The sequence below is a fragment of the Tachysurus fulvidraco genome, chromosome 9, assembly GCF_022655615.1.
Source record: "Tachysurus fulvidraco isolate hzauxx_2018 chromosome 9, HZAU_PFXX_2.0, whole genome shotgun sequence".
NCBI classification, from domain to species: Eukaryota; Metazoa; Chordata; class Actinopteri; order Siluriformes; family Bagridae; genus Tachysurus; species Tachysurus fulvidraco.
Genome location: NC_062526.1, coordinates 4,780,322 through 4,799,620, shown reverse-complemented (window position 1 = coordinate 4,799,620; position 19,299 = coordinate 4,780,322). Strand labels below are relative to the sequence as shown.

Genomic DNA, 19,299 nt, shown 5'->3' with positions numbered 1-19,299 from the left:
TTAAAATGACACGACCAAAATGATTTAAATATGAACTAATAAAATATGTTTTAAGCAGTAAGAGACACACTTTTGAACACTCCTACAGCGCACTATACCGTTTATAGATTAAAAATGGATTCACTCACTACATATTCATTGATTATAAACTGAAATAAATAAATAAATAAATAAATAAATAAATAAATAAATAAATAAATAAATAAATAACCTGACCTTGCCTAATCCTGCCCCAACAAGAAAAAAAGTACTTGTGGAAAAACATCATGGCCTTCCAATTGCTTGGCAGATTAGTGATGATTGATGAAATTAGTAATTTATTTGCAATTGTTAAATATAACAGTAGACTAAGATCTTTAAAAGTGTTACAAAATATATTATTTAAAAAAAATTTAAAATGTAATTTTTAATATTCTGAAATTTTTTCAAACGCATGACTCAGCCCAAACCCTAACCATAAGCTCAGTAGTCACAGAAATTGAGCAGTGTAAAGTGTTTTACTTTACATTAATCCATTGTAATAGAAATTAAACCATAGTAATGATGGTGATAATGATATAATACTGAAGTGAAAACAACATGATTCAACAATTTAAGCAATGATTTATTGCATAAATAATGCACTAAAAGCTGTTTCGTTGACTCAGAACCGAATACATGTGTCATACTCATCTATATTGACAATATGAACTGATATCACTACAATTCTCTCCATGTCCAGACTGTAAGACCAAAAAAAAACTGATCTGAAGGATAAACTAGGAGATTATAGGGATAGTAATCTGCCTGTTAGTCCACAGTATAAGTGCCCTGACCCAGCAGTCCTCGTCTGGCTATCGAGTCCATGTAGTGTGCAGCCATGGCCTTCTTTCGTGCTTCAGGATCCCGGAAGGTGTCCAGAGCTGGTCCAATCTGCAGAAGATGGAAAAGAAATAATCACATGACATGTGAGTATAAACCCAGTGTAGCATAGTGAAGTCCATGCAACATGCTACTGTACCGGCAGGCTGTCTGGTTGTCCTAGACATGGTACACTAAATTGGAGTGTCAGTAAGAATTCTCGTGAAAAACAAGTCTCTTGGTTTGTCAGGGGATAACAAACTTTTTTCTGTGTAGATTTTCAGTATAGTGCAGGTTGCTACTTTTATAACAGCAGACAGGTTCTGGGAAAGTCTTGGCTGAAACGTGTTCTTTGTACAATATGTGTGTTTTTTTCAGTCTTTTTGAGTGTGTGTGTTGTGTGTGTGTGTTGGCTGGTGGCAGGTGGGACACCACAAGGGCCTGATGAGCTGCAGTCATGGTGGTTTGGGTGCTGCTGAGTGTGAGACAAAAAAGTCCAATATTATACATTTACTGGCCAAATTAATAGCAACACTCAAACTCAAACTCATTTATGCAATTATTCACTCAGCCATTCATATGGCAGCAAAATGCATAAAAGCATTCATATACATTCAATTCAAGAGCTTCAGTTAATATACAGATCAAATGCCAGAATGAGGAAAATGCAATGGCAATGTCTCGACTGTTCAGGCATGGCTGATCTCCTGGGAGGACTCCTCTAGAATTCCCACAAAATAGCATGAAAAACAATAAAAAGCAAACAGTGAGCAGGCAGAAATGCCTTGTTAAGGAGAGAGGTCAGAGAAGACTGAGCAAATTGAGCTGACAAGAAGGCCACTGTAACTCAAATAACTACTCCTTACATCCACAGTGAGCAGAAAAGCATCATCAGACCTTGAGGCTACATCGGGCACAGGATCAGCGAAACTAAACAACTGAAGAGCCATTCACTTTCAGTGAGCCTTTTGTACTGTAATATAATAACTGTCTGCTTTGGATGCCACCCAAGACAGGATTGGTTCTTAATAAAAAAATTATTTAGGATGATATAAACAAGTCATAAAAATTGTAAAATGCTCCTCACGATCATTTATTCCAGTAAAGCAGGCTGAATACTGTCAAGAAAGCAACAGGAAACTGCTTGCTGGTGTAACACATTTAGTTGAGAAATTTATCAAACACCAAACCTGTCAGTCCAGAGCATATTATTCTATTTTCTATTTTTCTGCATGTTAAAAGCTTGCTTATATTTGTAACACATCTGAAATGCTTGATAGATGCTTCAAACGCTGCAAACATTGCTTCACTTAGCTTTCTTATCAAATCTAAGGGAACAGTTTGTTCAAAAATGTCACTGCATCACTACGGTTTATTTATATAATTTCCTTGTTTGTTGTTTCTTCTTGCTTTATTTTGTTCGAATTCCCTTCGTCTCTCTCTCAAACGCTTTTGGCACTTCAGTGCGGTTCTTTTTTTTTTTTTTGAATTACAGTGCAAGAACACGGGGCCCACCAAAGGCAGAACGAGAGAGGCGTGAAGGAGAACCGCAACACAAACAAACAGATGATGGAGGGGGAGGCAGAAAAAAAAAAAGCGTTGCACACAGGAGAGGCAAACGTCGAACCATGAGCCATCGGGAGCATGAGCTGACAGGCCATAATGAGCGGAGGTAAATCTTTTATAAGGTTAACGTTCTCTCCTCACCGTCAGCTGTCATACAAGGCAGAATTTAGCGCAGGGAAAACAAGATGCAAGATACCCCCTCCACCCAACCCCCTCAATCCCCAACACACTCATTAGAGCCGACCGAGGCTGGACGACAGGACGAGTGAGACCGCGTGCACCCAGCCACGAGATGTGTAGGTAAATTTCAGAGAAGACGCATGCAGACAGGACGCGATGAAGGTAAAATGAAAGCCATGGAGAATAGAGGTGTAGGGTGGCAGACAAGAGATAGTGTGTGCATGCATATGTATGCGGGGGAAAAAAGGAGTGTGTATGTTTTGTAAGCATGTGTGTGCTTAGCATGTGTGTGCGGGAGCTGGGTAGCTCAGCAGGAGTCTGATTCCCTCATAATTGGAAGCACTGGGTATTGTCAATAGAGGATTTTCAAGCTTCACCGGCAGCCGGAGCTGTCAGGATGATCGGCCGCACGACAGCGCAAAAGACCAATGGAAAAAGAACACTTTTAATCTAATTGGTGGCTTGAGCCGGGCCTACGATAGGGAGGGTGAGAGAGCTGGACTACTACACTGGCTTTGTGTGTGTGTGTTGTAAAGGAATCTGGAAAGAAATCATTACTTTCAATGCTGATTTTCCTCCCATGTGTCCACTAACCCCAAGCTGTATTGTCAAACACACACACATACACAGGTGATAAAGTCATGCGTTTATACCGGCTTTGAGAGCAGCTAAACTAATGCATCTCATCACCATCACTGATATACGATCCTATTATCTGGGCAAACTGATCAAATCAGATAATATCAATATTTTCTTAACTGTTAAAGTTTCAGAAAACCTCAAATACAATAAATAATAAGGTAAATGTAGAGTCATGGGACTCAGCTGAACTGCTGTTCAAGGACGGAAGTGCAGGGTCTCACCTGCTGGAAACGGGGCAGTTTCCACATGGATGGTGGTTCCTCCAGAGGGCGACACTTACGGAGAAGGGTGGTACGAGTGTCCTGGATCCTCTGAAGCTGAACCTGTGAGAAAGAAACGAGGTAGAGAAATAAACAACTTGATAAATACTGAATTCACACACAAACTATTCTATTCCAATTTCCTTTCTATTTTTAATAATGACTGAAAGAAGCCATTGCTGTTAGTAAATATTTTTTGCCATTAAGGGATGTACTTGGTCTGCAGCAATGTTTAGGTAGGTGGTAGGTGTCAGAATAACATCTACATCAATGTCAGGACCCAAAGTTTTCCAGCAGATCATTGCTCAGAGCGTCACACTGCCTACACCGGTTTACCTTCATAGTGCATTCTGGTGTCATCTCTTCCCCAAGTAAGCAACATGCACACACCAAATGATGTAAAACATGATTCATCAGAGCAAGGTGCTTTTTCTGTTGCTCCATGGTCCAGTTCTGATGCTCACATACCCAATGGTAGATACCTTTGGTGAAAGGCAGGGGTCACCGAGGGCTCTCTAACTGGCCTGCAGCTATGCGGCCGCATACACAACAAACTGTGCTGTACTGTGTGTTCTGACACCTTTCTATCATAGCCAGCATGAAATGTTTCAGCAATCTGTGCTACAGTAGCTCTTCTGTGGGATCAGACCTAGACAGGCAGGCCTTCTCTTGCCATGCGCATCAGTGAGCCTTGAACACCCATGACCCTGTTACTGGTTTACTGGTTGTCCTTCACTGCACCGGTATATCAGGAACATCACCCGAGACCTGCTGGTTTGGAGATTTTCAGTAATCTAAACGTCACAATTTGTCCCTTGTGAAAGTAGCTCAGATCCTTAAGCCTGTCCATTTTTCCCTCTTCCAACACAACTTAGTCTCGTGCTAAGTTAACCCTTGCTGCGTAATATATTCCAACCCGATCTAGATGCCTTTTAACGACTTTTCTATAATGTTATTAAACTTCCAAATGCCTTTTATGCCTGAGGATTGTATTTCTAAAGATCTTTTAAATGAGCTCATTATAAAAAAGGAGGATAAGTAAATAAACTTGCCTTTTCCCCTTTACTTTATTACTCTACTCCCTATTTTGTTCTTAGTGCTGTAACTACATCGTCTTGCAAAAGTAAAATGGTGAATCCACACAAACCAGCTAATATTAAAGAAATGAAGGGAAAAATGTAGTATAGCCCACAAAATATATTTTACACAAAGAGGTGACTGTATAATTATTCGTTCCACCATTACAAGCCCTAAATTAGTTCTTGTGCAATCAGAAGTCGCATAATTAGAAACAAATGGGGTCTAGAAAGAAATTGTGGAAAAGCATCAGTCAGGGTTTGCTTCTGGTATTTTCTACTATTAATAATATCCCTCTAAAGATAAAAAAGTATACTGTGATCTTACCTTCTTAGTCTGGTGCTCCAGCAGTTCTTTGTCTTTGGCCTGTTGCTCCTCTAGCCACCTCTGGCCATACTTATACTTCAACAGCTCTGATATTGGAGTGGAAGGCCTGCAGATGATAAATAAATGTGCTCTGAATTCATCCTCACATCCTCTCTGTCTTTGCTTTATTCGTTATGCTCATCTACCTGTAAGCACATCTTACAGTACACCATACCACAGCTGAATAACTGCGGCCTGTGGTATATCTTAATTATGATCTCTGGTAAGATGCCGATCTCAGCTCCACCCCCTGCTGTTCATTTTATTGCATCATTAGTACACACCGCATGTCTCAATGAGTGCTAGATAAACATCCTGATGACTTTGGACAGAAACAGCAAAGAAAGCTTAAGGCCACAGCTTCATCCAAAGATGGAAAATATTGCCAAACACTGGCTAAGAAGAGTGTTGCTGTTTGCTGCTACCTTTTTGTTACCTGCAAATCTTTGGTGTCTAATATTAGGTACAGGTGTAACACTGGGGAGACGGCTTTCACACCGAGATGAGACGAAGGCTTCTGTTTCTGCATGACCCACGTACACTATCTGATACTTTTGATATGGTGAGGATATATTTGATAAGAGGAGACATGTAGGGTTCAGGAGATCACAGAGGTGTTTTCAATAACAAAGTAATGTCAGAACTCTAGTGGGCGATATACATGACATGCTTTTACGGGTAAATATTCAGTGACAATATAATGAAATAATTTCCTATAACATCACATCATGGGGGCACGGTGGCTTAGTGGTTAGCACGTTTGCCTCACACCTCCAGGTTTGGGGGTTTGATTCCTGCCTCCGCCTTGTGTGTGTGGAGTTTGCATGTTCTCCCCGTGCCTCGGTGGTTTCCTCCAGGTACTCCAGTTTCCTCCTCCGGTCCAAAGACATGCATGGTAGGTTGATTGGCATCTCTGGAAAATTGTCCGTAGTGTGTGAGTGAATGAGTGTGTGTGTGCCCTGCGATGGGTTGGCACTCCGTCCAGGGTGTATCCTGCCTCGATGCCCGATGACGCCTGAGATAGGCACAGGCTCCCCGTGACCCGAGAAGTTCAGATAAGCGGTAGAAAATGAATGAATGAATAAATGAACATCACATCCTGAAGAGTTTTATACCTTTTATATACATCTCTTACACTCTATTAATAAAAGAACAACACGCCATATTTTTTATTTGTTTCCTGTAACCAGTTCCATCATTAACAGCACAATTCCCTATGAACCGGGTGTATTAAATTTCTCTCCGATCGGAAATAAGTATTCATGAGCAAGTCAAATACTAAATACTAAACACAAAACATGATATTTTAGTAATATATCACACGCACAATATTATTACATTTCCAGCAATACAACAATGTTTAGGCAAAAAAGCAGGACGAATAATTCCTTACTGTATGTTATATTTCTCTTCATTAGAAATGTAGATTTTTCATAGAAATATATTATTACTAGTACAAAAAAAGTGGAGCAGATTTAGATTATGAAGCAAAGCAAAGGTTCAGTGATATAAGAATGAGTTATCGTTTTATATCATCATGTTTAAGATTTGTTTTAATATTTAAAAGGTTCAAAGGTCAACATCCAGTGGTAATCTGAATTTTACATTGAGGATGTCAGTAAATTAGACTTTCCCTCGTGTGTGTGTGTGTGTGTGTGTGTGTGTGTGTGTGTGTGTGTGTGTGTGTGTGTGTGTGTGTGTGTGTGTGTGGTTTTGCATTATACATGTGAATATACAGCATATATAGCGTGTATTCTGCATTATACATGTAGAGCGTGCAAGTATTGCTGGGACGACACTGTGCTAGCATTGTAGCGCTGCCTCATTAGGGCTGACCTTGGCATTGGTGAGTAGCATTTGATGGATAGAGAACAGGACCAAACAAGTCCCCGAGGAGCCATGATCTTATCTTTTATTGCTCCATCCCTTTCTCCAGACTGAACAGACACACGCCGGCCTCTCACACACCCCATGCATCAAGCGTGGAATAAATCTGACACAGAGTAATGTGTGTGTGTGTGTGTGTGTGTGTGTGTGTGTGTGTGTGTGTGTGTGTGTGTGTGTGTGTGTGTGTGTGTGTGAGAGAGAGAGAGAGAGTGAATGAGAGTGAGTGAGAGAGAGAGAGAGAGAGAGAGAGAGAGAGAGAGAGAGAGAGATTATTATTTTGAATAATTCAGCTCCACTGCAACACCTATGTGTTAAAGGAGGAAAAAGTAAGCGTAGATTTCTAGGGAGAGGGAGCTCGAGGCAGCGTTCGCTCTGCTTGCGGCTGTGATAACCCTGCTTTTGCTCTAACTACAACCCTCGTATTGTATCTCTGCACGCATTCCCAGTCAGACGTCTTCCTCTTTTCCATTTTTTCTCTCTCTTCTTTCCTTTTCTCTTTCAGTCACCCGACTCGGAAGACATCCCAGGAGCACTTTTACACACTACAAACTCCCATTTGCCCTGGGTCTGCAGACAGGATACTGATCATTTGCATAGTGAAGCTGTTCCCAAGATAACCATCTGCCCACTTATGCTCAGAGCTGAAAATAGTCTGCGTGTGTAAGGACAAAAGAAACATTGTTAAGAGTGTGGTTGTGCGCTTATAGTCCGTCATGGACTGGCGTTCCGGCCTGGCTGTATTCCCACCTTGCACCCGGTATTCCAAGGATAGTCTCCAGGACTTTTCAAGATAAAGTGCTTACTGAAGATGAATAAATACATTTTGACTATTATGTTCACATTTCTACAGTTCACAGTTCAAAGATTGGGTAATAATTAGAATCCTGAGACATGTCCAGTTAGACTCTGTGATACTAAGGAGATCTGAAGTCCATGATCCTTACACCAATACAACATTTATCTGACTGTATATTACAATCACACCCCCAGTGTCACCCATATGAGGATGGGTCCCCTTTGAGTCCGGTTCCTCTCAAGGTTTTTTCCTTTACCAATTTAAGGGAGTTTTTCCTTGCCACTGCTGCCTGAGTCACCTCAGACTTGCTCATAGGGGAATAAATACATACACATTGTGAACTATATACATCTAATAATAATCTAGAATTTTTATTCTGTTAATTCTTATTTCTTTTATTATTCATTATTTCCTTTATCATTAATTATGTTTACCTTCTGCTCGATGTTTATGTTCTGTAAAGCTGCTTTGAGACAATGTCTATTGTAAAAAGCGCTATACAAATAAACTTGAATTGAATTGAATTGAATTGAATTAATAATTGTAATGTCAACTTATAAAGCAGCCGGAAAGGGGCATTTTATTTCTCTTTTAAAATGCCCCTTTCTGGCTTCTTTATAAGTTGACATAACAATTATTACCCAATCTTTTTCAGCTCTAACCCCTGACACCATCATATTCACTGGTTATGCACTACATAACATAAGCATGGCAGCATGGCAGAGTACTACATGCTTTACAGGACTTTTCAGATTTATTTAATGGTTTAAAATGTTATGGTCATTTTACCTTCCTTTACATGGCACTGATACTACAAGGCTTCAGCTCTGTAGAAAGACATTGTAATAAAATTCAAATAAAGTCTTTTTAAATGAAAGGAATTTCTTGAAATTAAATTAAATTTAATAAAAAAAAAAAATTTTTTTAAAAAGAAGAAGGAGAGACTTTACTCCTTAATCCAGTGGGAAAATGTGCTGCATGATTCCTGATTTTTTCTTGGATTTCTGCACAATTTTATGTCCCCAGTTATATAATGTGTAATAATTCACAATTTCTCTCAATTTCAAACCCACACTTACCGTGTAGGGAGGCCGAATGTGATGTCCTGTGGTAATTGTACTGGAGCAGACTTGAAGGATTTGGAAGCGACCGGGCGTCTGATGTCGTGAGTGGCGCGGTACTGATGCAGTTCTTTAGCTGTGACCAGGCCAGACTTTACGCCTTCACGATTCAGTGCCACAAAGTCCCGCTCTGCCTTCCTGTACTGTGCAGACTTGGACATGGACAGTGAAGGAGTGTGCCAGTTGGAAAGGGCTGAGAGCACAAGCCAGAGATCAACAAAAGAGAGAAAATACACAAGGATGCATAATGACGGATACATAATGTCGGATATTCTCACAGTCTGGAGGCACAGACTGCAAACCAAGGTCTCTAAACAATTTAATGGGTGGAGTTACATAAAAGTAGAAGGATTTTTTTTTCTCATCGAGTTCACTTTTATTTCCACCAATATACGCAAACCTCTGCCTCCAAAACTAGAGCTACCAAAGCAATGTCATGAAATCTCTTTCAAGCACACTCAGACTTTCAAGTTATAAGGCTATAAACATTTTATGTCTCGTAATGATTTATGAGGGTGTGAAGGGGTGTTTGTGGGCGTGTCTCTAAAATGACTGACAACATCTCAGACCAGGTTTCCAAACTGCTTTGTCTATGTTATACACGTGATCTAAAAAAATGAAAACTTACTTTTTATCAATTCTAAATAATTTTACATATTATTTGTATTTGCAAGAAATGAAAAAAAGTTGTGATCTAAAGATGACTATAGCACCTTTAATGTCTAGGTTTAAAAGGAAATATGATACCTGCATACACCCTACATGTAAAAATAGTGTATTATATCTGTGTATTAGATATCTATTATATCATTGTGGATTTGTTTTCTTGTAGTTTGGCTTTAAACTTTAAAAAGAAACAGTTAAGAAGCTCAGGGTTTGGTTGATCACCTACCCTCTGCGGCTCCACCATCTTGAAAGGTGGTCACTGCACCGTAAACAAAGTCTGGTCCAGGATAGGACAATCCTCTGGATTTGATCTTCCCAAGTTTAGGCTATAGATGATGAAAAAAAAAATAATTGATTTTTTCTTTTTGTGTACTGAGTTACTGGATAGTAACAAGTTCAAATCAGGGTACCACAAATTTACTTTCGATTTCAAATCGCTTTGGATGAAATCATCTCCTACATTAATATATGTTAATACTAAATAGTGGAAGTAAGCAGGGAAAAGACAAACAATATCATATTACAATACTTCAAAGCATTTCTGTGGTAATGTATACTGTACAGTCGTATGCAAAAGTTTAGGAACCCCAGACAATTTCCATGATTTTCATGTATAAGTATTTGGGTGTTTGGATAAGCAATTTAATTTTGATCTATCAAATATAATCACATCAATATTTAGTAGAACCTCCTTTAGCAGAAGGAGATGCTAGATGCTTCCTAAAGCCTGTAAATGAGTGTCTGGATTCTGGATGAATGTATTTTGGCCTATTCTTCCCTACAAAACATCTCCAGTTCAGTTAGGTTTAATGGTTGCCGAGCAAGGACAGCCCACTTCAAATCACCCCACAGATGTTCAATGATATTCAGGTCTAGGGACTGAGATGGCCATTCCACAACATTGTACTTGCTCCTCTACATAAATGCCTGAGTAGATTTTGAGCAGTGTTTTGGGTTGTTGTCTTGTTGAAATATCCAGCCCCGGCGTAACTTCAACTTTCTTTAGCATCACTCTCCCGTACAGCTTCACCTTGTGCAAAGTGCGCTGAATTGTTGAACGATGCACAATGACACCATCTGCAGCAAGTTGATGTTGTAGGTCTTTGGAGGTCTTCTGTGAGCTGTTTTTGACCGTTCTCAGCATCCTTCGCCTTTGCCTCTCCAATATTTTACGTGGCCTGCCACTTCTGGCCTTAACAAGAACTGTGTCTGTGGTCTTCCATATCCTCACTATGTTCCTCACAGTGGACCTGACAGCTTATATCTCTGTGATAACTTTTTGTAGCCTTCCCCTAAACCATAATGTTAAACAATCTTTGTTTTCAGGTCATTTGAGAGTTGTTTTGAGGCCTCCATGTTGCCACTCTTCGGAGGAGAGTCAAATAGAACAACAACTTGCAATTGGCCACCTTAAATACCTTTTCTCATGATTGGATGCACCTGTCTATGAAGTTCAAGGCTTAATGAGCCACCAAACCAGTTGTGTGTTCCAATTAATCAGCGCTAAGTAGTTACAGGTATTCAAATCAAAATGGCAAGGGTGCCCAAATTTATGCACCTGTCTAATTTCATTTTGATGCATATTGCACATTTTCTGTTAATCCAATAAACCTCAGTTCACTTCTGAAATATTACTGAGTCCTTCAGTTATTTGATAGATCAAAATGAAATTGCTGATCCAAACACCCAAATATTTGGAAAATAAAAATCATGGAAATTGTCAGGGGTTCCTAAACTTCTGCATACGACTGTATAGAGGTTTGTTCCCAAACTACCAGAAAATCATTCAAACAGCACTGTTGTTCAGGATCCTAGAAAGCTGTGGACTCTAATACTCTGCCTTCCCTGTCGATCACAACCACTAAGCTAATCATGGGCATCTGAGAGATCATGTATGTGGAAGAAAACAGATAGCACTCTCACTGAAGTGTGTAAGGCTGCCCTGTGACATAAGATGAAAAGCAGTTTGAAAAATTGTGTCCCAGAGGAAGCATGTATCCTTCACCTTTCTGGGTTGGTAGCTGTCATATGAAAAGGGAATCCTGGCTGGTAGGTGGGAATTTACTGGTGACCAAATTCGGGAGAAAAATTATTAAGGCTTGATCAGAAGGTCGTGGTTCAAGCTACAGAACTGCCAAGATGCCACCACCCAGCTACTGAGCAAGGCCCCCAATCATCTCCGCATCAATCCTGACCCTGCGCTCTTAATTTTTATATTTCTTTTTTCTTTCAAGCAGGTATACCTCAGAAAAATGTACTATGCTACACTTTGTCATGTTATTAATAGCATATTGTTATAACACAAAAAGTAGGTGATTATGACAGATCCTCAGTCAAGAACACAGACTCAATCTACCCTCCTAACAGGTTGTAGTCCATTAACATTATGTACTGCATGTTTTACAACACAAGACTCGTAACTATGAGGTGAGAGACAAGTATACAGCAGGAGAAAGCAACAGCGTGAGGCTGTAAGTGAGGATCTGCAGGGATTATTGTTTGGCAGAGCCACTGGCTGTTCTGTTGACATTCAAAGTAAAACACCGTAAGGCTTTGTTTTAAAAGTGACGTACCATAGATTAAATATCGAAACTCCAGTAAAGATGACAAGTAAACTGCAGGTGAGTGAGCAGAGAGCACTGATGTTTTCTGGGTTTTGCAGGGGAAAAAAAACACATAGCTTTGCTCCGGTGTTTCTTTCTTATATTGTAACATGAACAAGCTAGTCTTAAAGGTAAGATTCGAGCACATCAATCATGGATCATCGTGGAGTTGTGAAAGTGAATGCGCTTTTGCCGAAGACAAAGCACTGCAATATTTACATTTACATTTACGCCATTGTGTAGACACCCTTATCCAGCATGATTACATTTGATTTCAATATACTGTATATAATTAAGGGTTAAGGGCCTCGCTCAGGGGCCCAGCATTGGCAGCTTGGGGGGCCTGGGATTCAAATTCTGATCAGTAGACCAACACCTTAATCACTAAGCTACCCTATATGGGACTGTAAATGTCAGCGGAGGTGAGGATAAAAACCCGACCCAAATGCAGGGATAACCAAAACACCATTTATTAAAAAAAATGTCAAACATAAAAGGGAAAACAATCCCGAGAACTAGAAACACTGACACAGAGACAGACTACATAAACCAACACAGACAAAGATGATGTGGACTCTGTGAAGTCACATGTGACATGGAGTAAATAAATAGTCATAGTAATTAACGGCCGATTAAAAACAGGTGAGTAAAAAACGAGAATCACGTGACACATACACGCTGCAGGAACACCCCCTAATGTCCAGGCAGAGAATGTAAAAGTCAGTAAAAGTCTTAAAGGGTACAACAATCTGTCCTGAAAAAAAAACTTACTAAAAATACCTTAAGGAATGTCGATGATCCTGAAAACTGCTGTATAACCAACTGTTTTCAGTTTAACTACCTAGGTGTGAGAATGGATTAGATATCATTAGACCCCCCACTAATGATCCTCGATCACCCCTACTGTGGATCATGTACAGATAATAGTGTCCTCTGAATACTGACCGTAACCCGCAGCCCTTTTCTGATTCATGCCCATCCTGACCTGTCCAGAACTTGGTTAACATCTTTGCTGCAACACATTTAAATCTCTCTCCAATCTTTAAAGGCCAATCTTGTGGGTCTGTGCCACTGAGCTGTGCTCGGCCATCCCTTTAATCCTCTCAGCAATTTCAATCTGCAGATTGTTTTGAAGGGATCATTTAGAGATGCTTGAAGGAACGTGTTGACTGCTGGCGCAAAATGGCTAATCGGACCCCTCCGAACATTATTGTCCCTTTTCAGGACCAATAAATGCCTTGAAAGAGAAGGGGACAACAAAAAAGGCAAATCAGGAGGGGGATTATGTTAAGCAAAAGCTCCTTTTATATTCTCATTTACTGGTGATCTGTCCCTTTATTGTGTTTTGATTAACCAGGCATGGACCTGCTGAAAAAGAGGGAAGAATGGAACTGCTCCACAAGTGGGGTCAGTGGGAGCATATTATTCACACAGTCTTAAAGGGACATAGAATAGGGCACATAATCATCCCTTAGTGATGACACCCCTTCTGTCTGTCTTCAGTCTATTCCCTCTCGCTGGTTTTAATTTCGCCACGCCTTTGTCCCAGTCTTGCTCATGTATGCTTTTAGGATTTGGCTCAGCTGAGCTTAGATTAGCGCTGACCCTAAGAGTTTATCTGTGCAGTCTATGGTCACGTCACTCTCCCATTCTCTCTCTCTCTCTCTCTCTCTCTCTCTCTCTCTCTCTCTCTCTCTCTCTCTCTCTCACACACACACACACACACACACACACACACACACACACACACACACACACACACACACACACACACACACACACAGGTCCTCATATTGGTCCTCATCTTTACACAGGCTGTCTCTTTCAGATGACATCTGTGACTGTCTAAGCAAGATTTAGACATTTAGACAGTCATAATTAGGCGGTGTGCAGACTCCAGACCGCTGTATGTCTTTTTATTTCCAGCCTCAGACGGTAATCTCATTTACTTTCACTTATGGACTAATTTCCTTTATTAATCTGCCAAATTTTGTCAACCATTTAAAACAATTTGATGGATCCTTTACTGTTAAACAGTTTATTCGCTTAATTTAGTTCTGTCAATAAAATGAATGGCTGGCATATTTATTTTGTGGAGGACTTGACCTTATTACTGCAAAAAAAGATACCTGTGCATGTAAATATTTGTAAAATATATGTGGGTTGTAATTGTACATTGGCTGATCTTTTTGCTTTTTTCTAGAAATACTGTAAATGTCTAAATTACCAATAGAAAGAAAAAAAATGAATGGAAAATTCTAGAAATAGGTTTAATAAGCTTGTATTTGTGCTTCTATTTCACAAAAACATTTAGATAGATTTGTGTGTGTGTGTGTGTGTGTGTGTGTGTGTGTGTGTGTGTGTGTGTGTGTGTGTGTGTGTGTGTGTGTGTGTGTGTGTGTGTGTGTGTGTGTGTGTGTGTGTGTGTGTGTGTGTGTGTGTGTGTCTCCAGTGTGTCCAGAATATCAGTATTACAATATGGATGCTATGCATTGATATTAAGTTAAATTAAATAATATAAAAATACATTAATTGATTAATTGATTAATTCATTTAAAGTTTGTAACTGCATAATCCTAGACAAGGTCGCGGTCATTGGATTCAAAACCAGTACTGAAAAACGTACTGGATATTATGCATCATGCACACACACATTCACACTGGAGTCATTTACATCTAAGATCAATTAGCCAATCTGTCCATCGACAGACTTCTGGGGAAGTGGAAGAAAACCCAAATGGAGATCATCCATAGAGAGTAACCAGAGTTCAGTATCGAACCCGGGATCCTGGAGCTCTGAGGCCGCAATTCTACCCACTAAGTAAATAAATACCTAAATAAATAAATAAAAAGAGAAAGAAAGAGGACGGAAAACAAAGATGATCATCCTAAGATTCGACACACAGTAAACCATGAGCCAACGTCTAGATTATGTGGTTTTTGGAAAGAAGGCCTCCAAAATGTGCCTAGATTCTGCAGTCACAAAGTTTGGTTTAATCCGTCAGTTATTGCCCCTGAAGCCTCTCATCTCGTCTGACTCCTCCCTGACAGACAGGCACCAGGAATCTCGTTTTCTGAGTCCCACACTGAGATGAGGAGTCGATGGTGATGATTAGAAGATAATGGCGAGTAATGCGTCCCGATCTGTCTGCGCTCATTCAGATCAGCGCCATCTGGTGCCTGGCCAGAGCACAGCAGGCTTAAAACTAATCTCCAGCTCTCACTCAGTAAAAGGGAAATACTCTGTGATTGCATTACAAATAATAAATCCTCTCTTTATATTCGGATTATATCCTTTTCTTTATATACGGAGATGTCTGGGTTCTATCTTCTATCTTGTCTTCTTACAGTCCACACAAGAATTGGCACAATGATATATATAATATGATAAGTATATAACACATGATTAGAAATTTATTTAAAAAAAAAGCATTCAAATCTCAGTTTCAATGTAAACACTGTTAATAAGCTTGACATAATGAGACAAAGTGGCAATTTATCCATGAAACTATTGTTTATCTAAAAACTATGTTTTTGCATTATCACAACAGCAAAATCTCTAAAGTCTCCATATCATTTCTATTCAACCCCAGCAACCCCCAAACATACATACATACACACACACACACACACACACACACACACACACACACACACACACACACACACACACACACACACACACACACACACAGACCTTCTTTCTCCTTTAAAATGCACACCCTTCCTATTATGAGTGGCTAATCCTGCAGTTCGGGGGATAACTGATGAGATGCTTCCAAATACAAGAACAGCTAATTGGCACCATGTGTCTGGGTTACCTCAAGCAGTAAAAATGAGTATATAATGCATAATATCTGTCCTTAACTTTCCCCGTTTAAGTAAAAAACCCTGTTGAATTTGCTAAAACAAATATTAAATCTATAAGCCTTTATGTACATAAATATATCTAAAAATAGTTGGATTAAAAACCTAAACGTATAATTGTACAAATATCATACACCCCTCGTTGTTGGTAAATCACAATGATGTATGTGTGTACCTTTCATTACTTTCTCATTACATTGATTCATCAGGTACAAACTCATTATGTCTCCGAAGCAATGTGACGTATAGGCTCCTGCACTCCCTTAGCTATGATAGACTACACATGGGCAATGGTCACTTTACACTGCTCATTTGCATAGGGTTATTTATTACGTGGGTGCTTTATGGTTTATGCATTGGGCTTTGTTCTTATGTATCTGTGTCGCTGGGTTTGCACCTACACTGGGCCCAGCTGGATACCATAAATAATGAGCCAGTACACCGTTACCTTGTCCTTATGGAAGATGAAATAGTTTGGCCTAAGAGTTAGTGAGCTTGTGAACCTAAATGCATTCCTGACACACTCTTCATTTATAAGGCATATATTTTAGTTGCCCTTAATACAAGTTTATCTGTCTATAAAAGCTTTAGACATCATGTCACATCGGCATAACCTTCTTCTGACATCCTCAAAAGTCCTACATGTGTATGAGTTACTGATGGACTTGTGTGTGTTCTGATCACTGCAGTACATTTTGCTTACGTACTGTACAGATGTAATGCTCACATTGTTTTCTCCTCACACGTGCTACAGAAAACAGTGTGCTTAAGCTAATGCTAATGAGTATGAATAGGAGGCTGCGAATGGGACCCAGCCGGCTTGCTGCCCAGCAGGTCCCATTCAAGTCCCTGAGAACAACAGAAGCCCCAAATCTGCCCCCCTGATCTCTCATTTACTGGTCATCAGGGAACGAAGGCATGAAAATGGGATTTATTGGCCATGCCTCATCAAAAGGGAATTAAGTGTGGAGGAAAGTAGAGGAGAAGAGAGGTGAGGACAAGACAGAACAGGACAGGAGAGGACAGAAAATAAGAAGAGAGGAAAGAACAGGAGAGTACAGCAGAGGAGAATACATTCTTCTTCTTGTTCAGCTCACAAAAACACACCCCCTTTCATCATGTAGCAATAAAATGAGTTTGTTAGACACAAAGCCAAAGCTCTGGTCTAGATACATGTGCTACTCCATACAACTTAGTCCAATCCATCTCATGTACACAACGAGAATCATTAGCACTGGTGTATATTACTGTGATATATGTCCCCTTTCCCGGTGGGACAGCCATACATCAAAACTGCCTGAAGCACACAAAACTTCTCTTATGATAAACTGCTCTTTCGCAGTATACTAGGATCCCACAGCAGCTACTGTACTGTATGTAAGTACAAAATTCTCTTACAGTATGTGTCCTGCCACAGTACATCCTGATAATGTCTCTGAGAATGTCTCTTAGCTATCGAATAGCACGATGCTTCACTAGACTTCTATGATGTTTTTTTTTGTCCACAGATTTTTTAATTTATCTAAATTAGTCTAATAATTCATATTAATATTTTCAATTATTGCCTGTTAAATCTAGCAAATCAACAGGCCAAATTTATTCTTGAGTGCACTTAAAGAAAAACACCCCAGAAATCAGCCCCAAAAATGGTTTGAACGAATGGCTTGTGTTTTTGTGGTATTTTATAGACATCCTGTCCATTTTCTGTGAGATAACATAGTGGTGCCTTTGGTGTTTTTTTAGATCAATTTCCACCATTATATCAAATATTATCTGGTGCTTAGGGCACATTTTTCCATAAAATAAATTATATGGAATCGTGAAATAAGGAATTCTTCAAGCTACATCTTCTTCCTAGTCAGATCTCTATAAATTCCTGTCTCTAGTTGTGAATGAGTTCCCGCAACCTCTGTCCAGGGGAAACATGCTGGTAGTTTTCACTAAACACAAATAGTCTTTGGAGGTCTGAGGGTGAATGATCTGCATTACAGCTCAAAACCGAGTCACAAGAGAGAAGAAACAGAGAAACATCAGGCAATGCCAAAATGACAAAAGCCTTAATCCTCACAGATGACTCCTCCATTGTTCCGGAGCAAGGCCAAAAGCTGTAGCTAAAATGGCTCACAATGGAAACGAACGAGAAATCCTTGATCTTGTGGGACTATAGCAACATGCACATGGTTCATTATCATAGTCATTTAAATACAGTAATCCTATTTTCTGCATCAGTCAAAAGGGGCATATCAAATAACCCTGGAGAACGGCGAGAGGCAGAGGAGGGGTGCGACCAGGCAAAGATCAGCTGAATGCAGAATGGCTTGAGGAGTGTAAAAGGATGGGAATGACTTGGCTGTGACAAGACATTATATTTAAGTTATGCTGATAAGGAATGAAGAAATAAAGGATTTGTTTCATCCTTCCTTCTGCTCCACTGGAAGAGTTGATGAAGTTGAAGAAGAATAGGATGAATTATATGTTGTGAATAGCAGCAGTGGATAGAGAGGGAAGATGGAGAGAAAATGGGGGATTAATTGAAACTATGGCAATCATTTGGAATAGACGGAGGTCAACAGGTTTTAAGCTAAACTAGTAGGTGGTGGTAAAGTAGTTGGACTTTGAACCAATATGAGTTTGAGGATCATTTGTAGACAGTTATTATTTAACTACTATGATTTAAGGAAATGTACTGCCACCTGGTGGTTGTACTAAATATGACATGACAAAAATGTGTTTATTTGTCGACAGATTTCCTATCAAGTCTTTTACACACACACACACACACACACACACACACACACACACACACACACACACACACACACACACACACACACACACAAACTTCTTCATACCTTCATTATAAGTGGATTGTTGGTCATTGAGTCTCTGACCACTCCGACATGTGCAGAGTTCATCTCCACCACTCTGGAAAATATGAACTTTTATTTAATTCTTTATTTTTAATCTAAGAGCAAACCAAATAGATCAATACATTACCTAGCAAGTAGTAAACAAGCTAACTAAATTACCTGGAGGAACCTCAGGCAGAAGCAGGAAAGTCTGGTGGTTGTTAGATATCAATGTTTAGTTTTACTTCTCCAGGACTGAATAAGAAACTAATTCAAACTGAATAGTCGGATTACAACAACACAGGGATCCGGATCCTTGGTCGTTTGCGTCCTTTCTCTGTTGCCGTGGAGACGTGACGCTCCTGGTGACGCGCGCCTAATTTTCAGTACAATTTAAGCACATTGTTTATAAAAAAAATAGTGTTTCTCTGTATTAAATACATCTGAGACTGAAGGGTGTATATAATACAGGAAGTATATAATAATGAGTGATCTCGGATATATTGGGACAGTTTTTATTTGTCTGATCTTTCTATAAAATCGTCAATGACAGTGTGTGTGTGTGTGTGTGTGTGTGTG

General features: G+C 39.7%; 1 protein-coding gene across 1 annotated transcript; it reads right to left on the bottom strand.

Moving 5' to 3' along the window:
• Nucleotides 1-528: 528 nt before the first annotated feature.
• cfap77 (cilia and flagella associated protein 77) lies at nt 529-19,073 on the bottom strand. The gene is made up of 7 exons (XM_027162784.2): nt 18,901-19,073; nt 18,724-18,796; nt 9,628-9,727; nt 8,694-8,928; nt 4,893-4,998; nt 3,450-3,551; nt 529-912 (listed from the first exon to the last, which is right to left on the bottom strand). Exons 2-7 carry the CDS (start codon nt 18,784-18,786, stop codon nt 790-792), a joined length of 729 nt encoding a protein of 242 aa, XP_027018585.2. The 5' UTR covers nt 18,787-18,796; nt 18,901-19,073; the 3' UTR covers nt 529-789.
• Between the last annotated feature and the right edge of the window lie 226 nt (nt 19,074-19,299).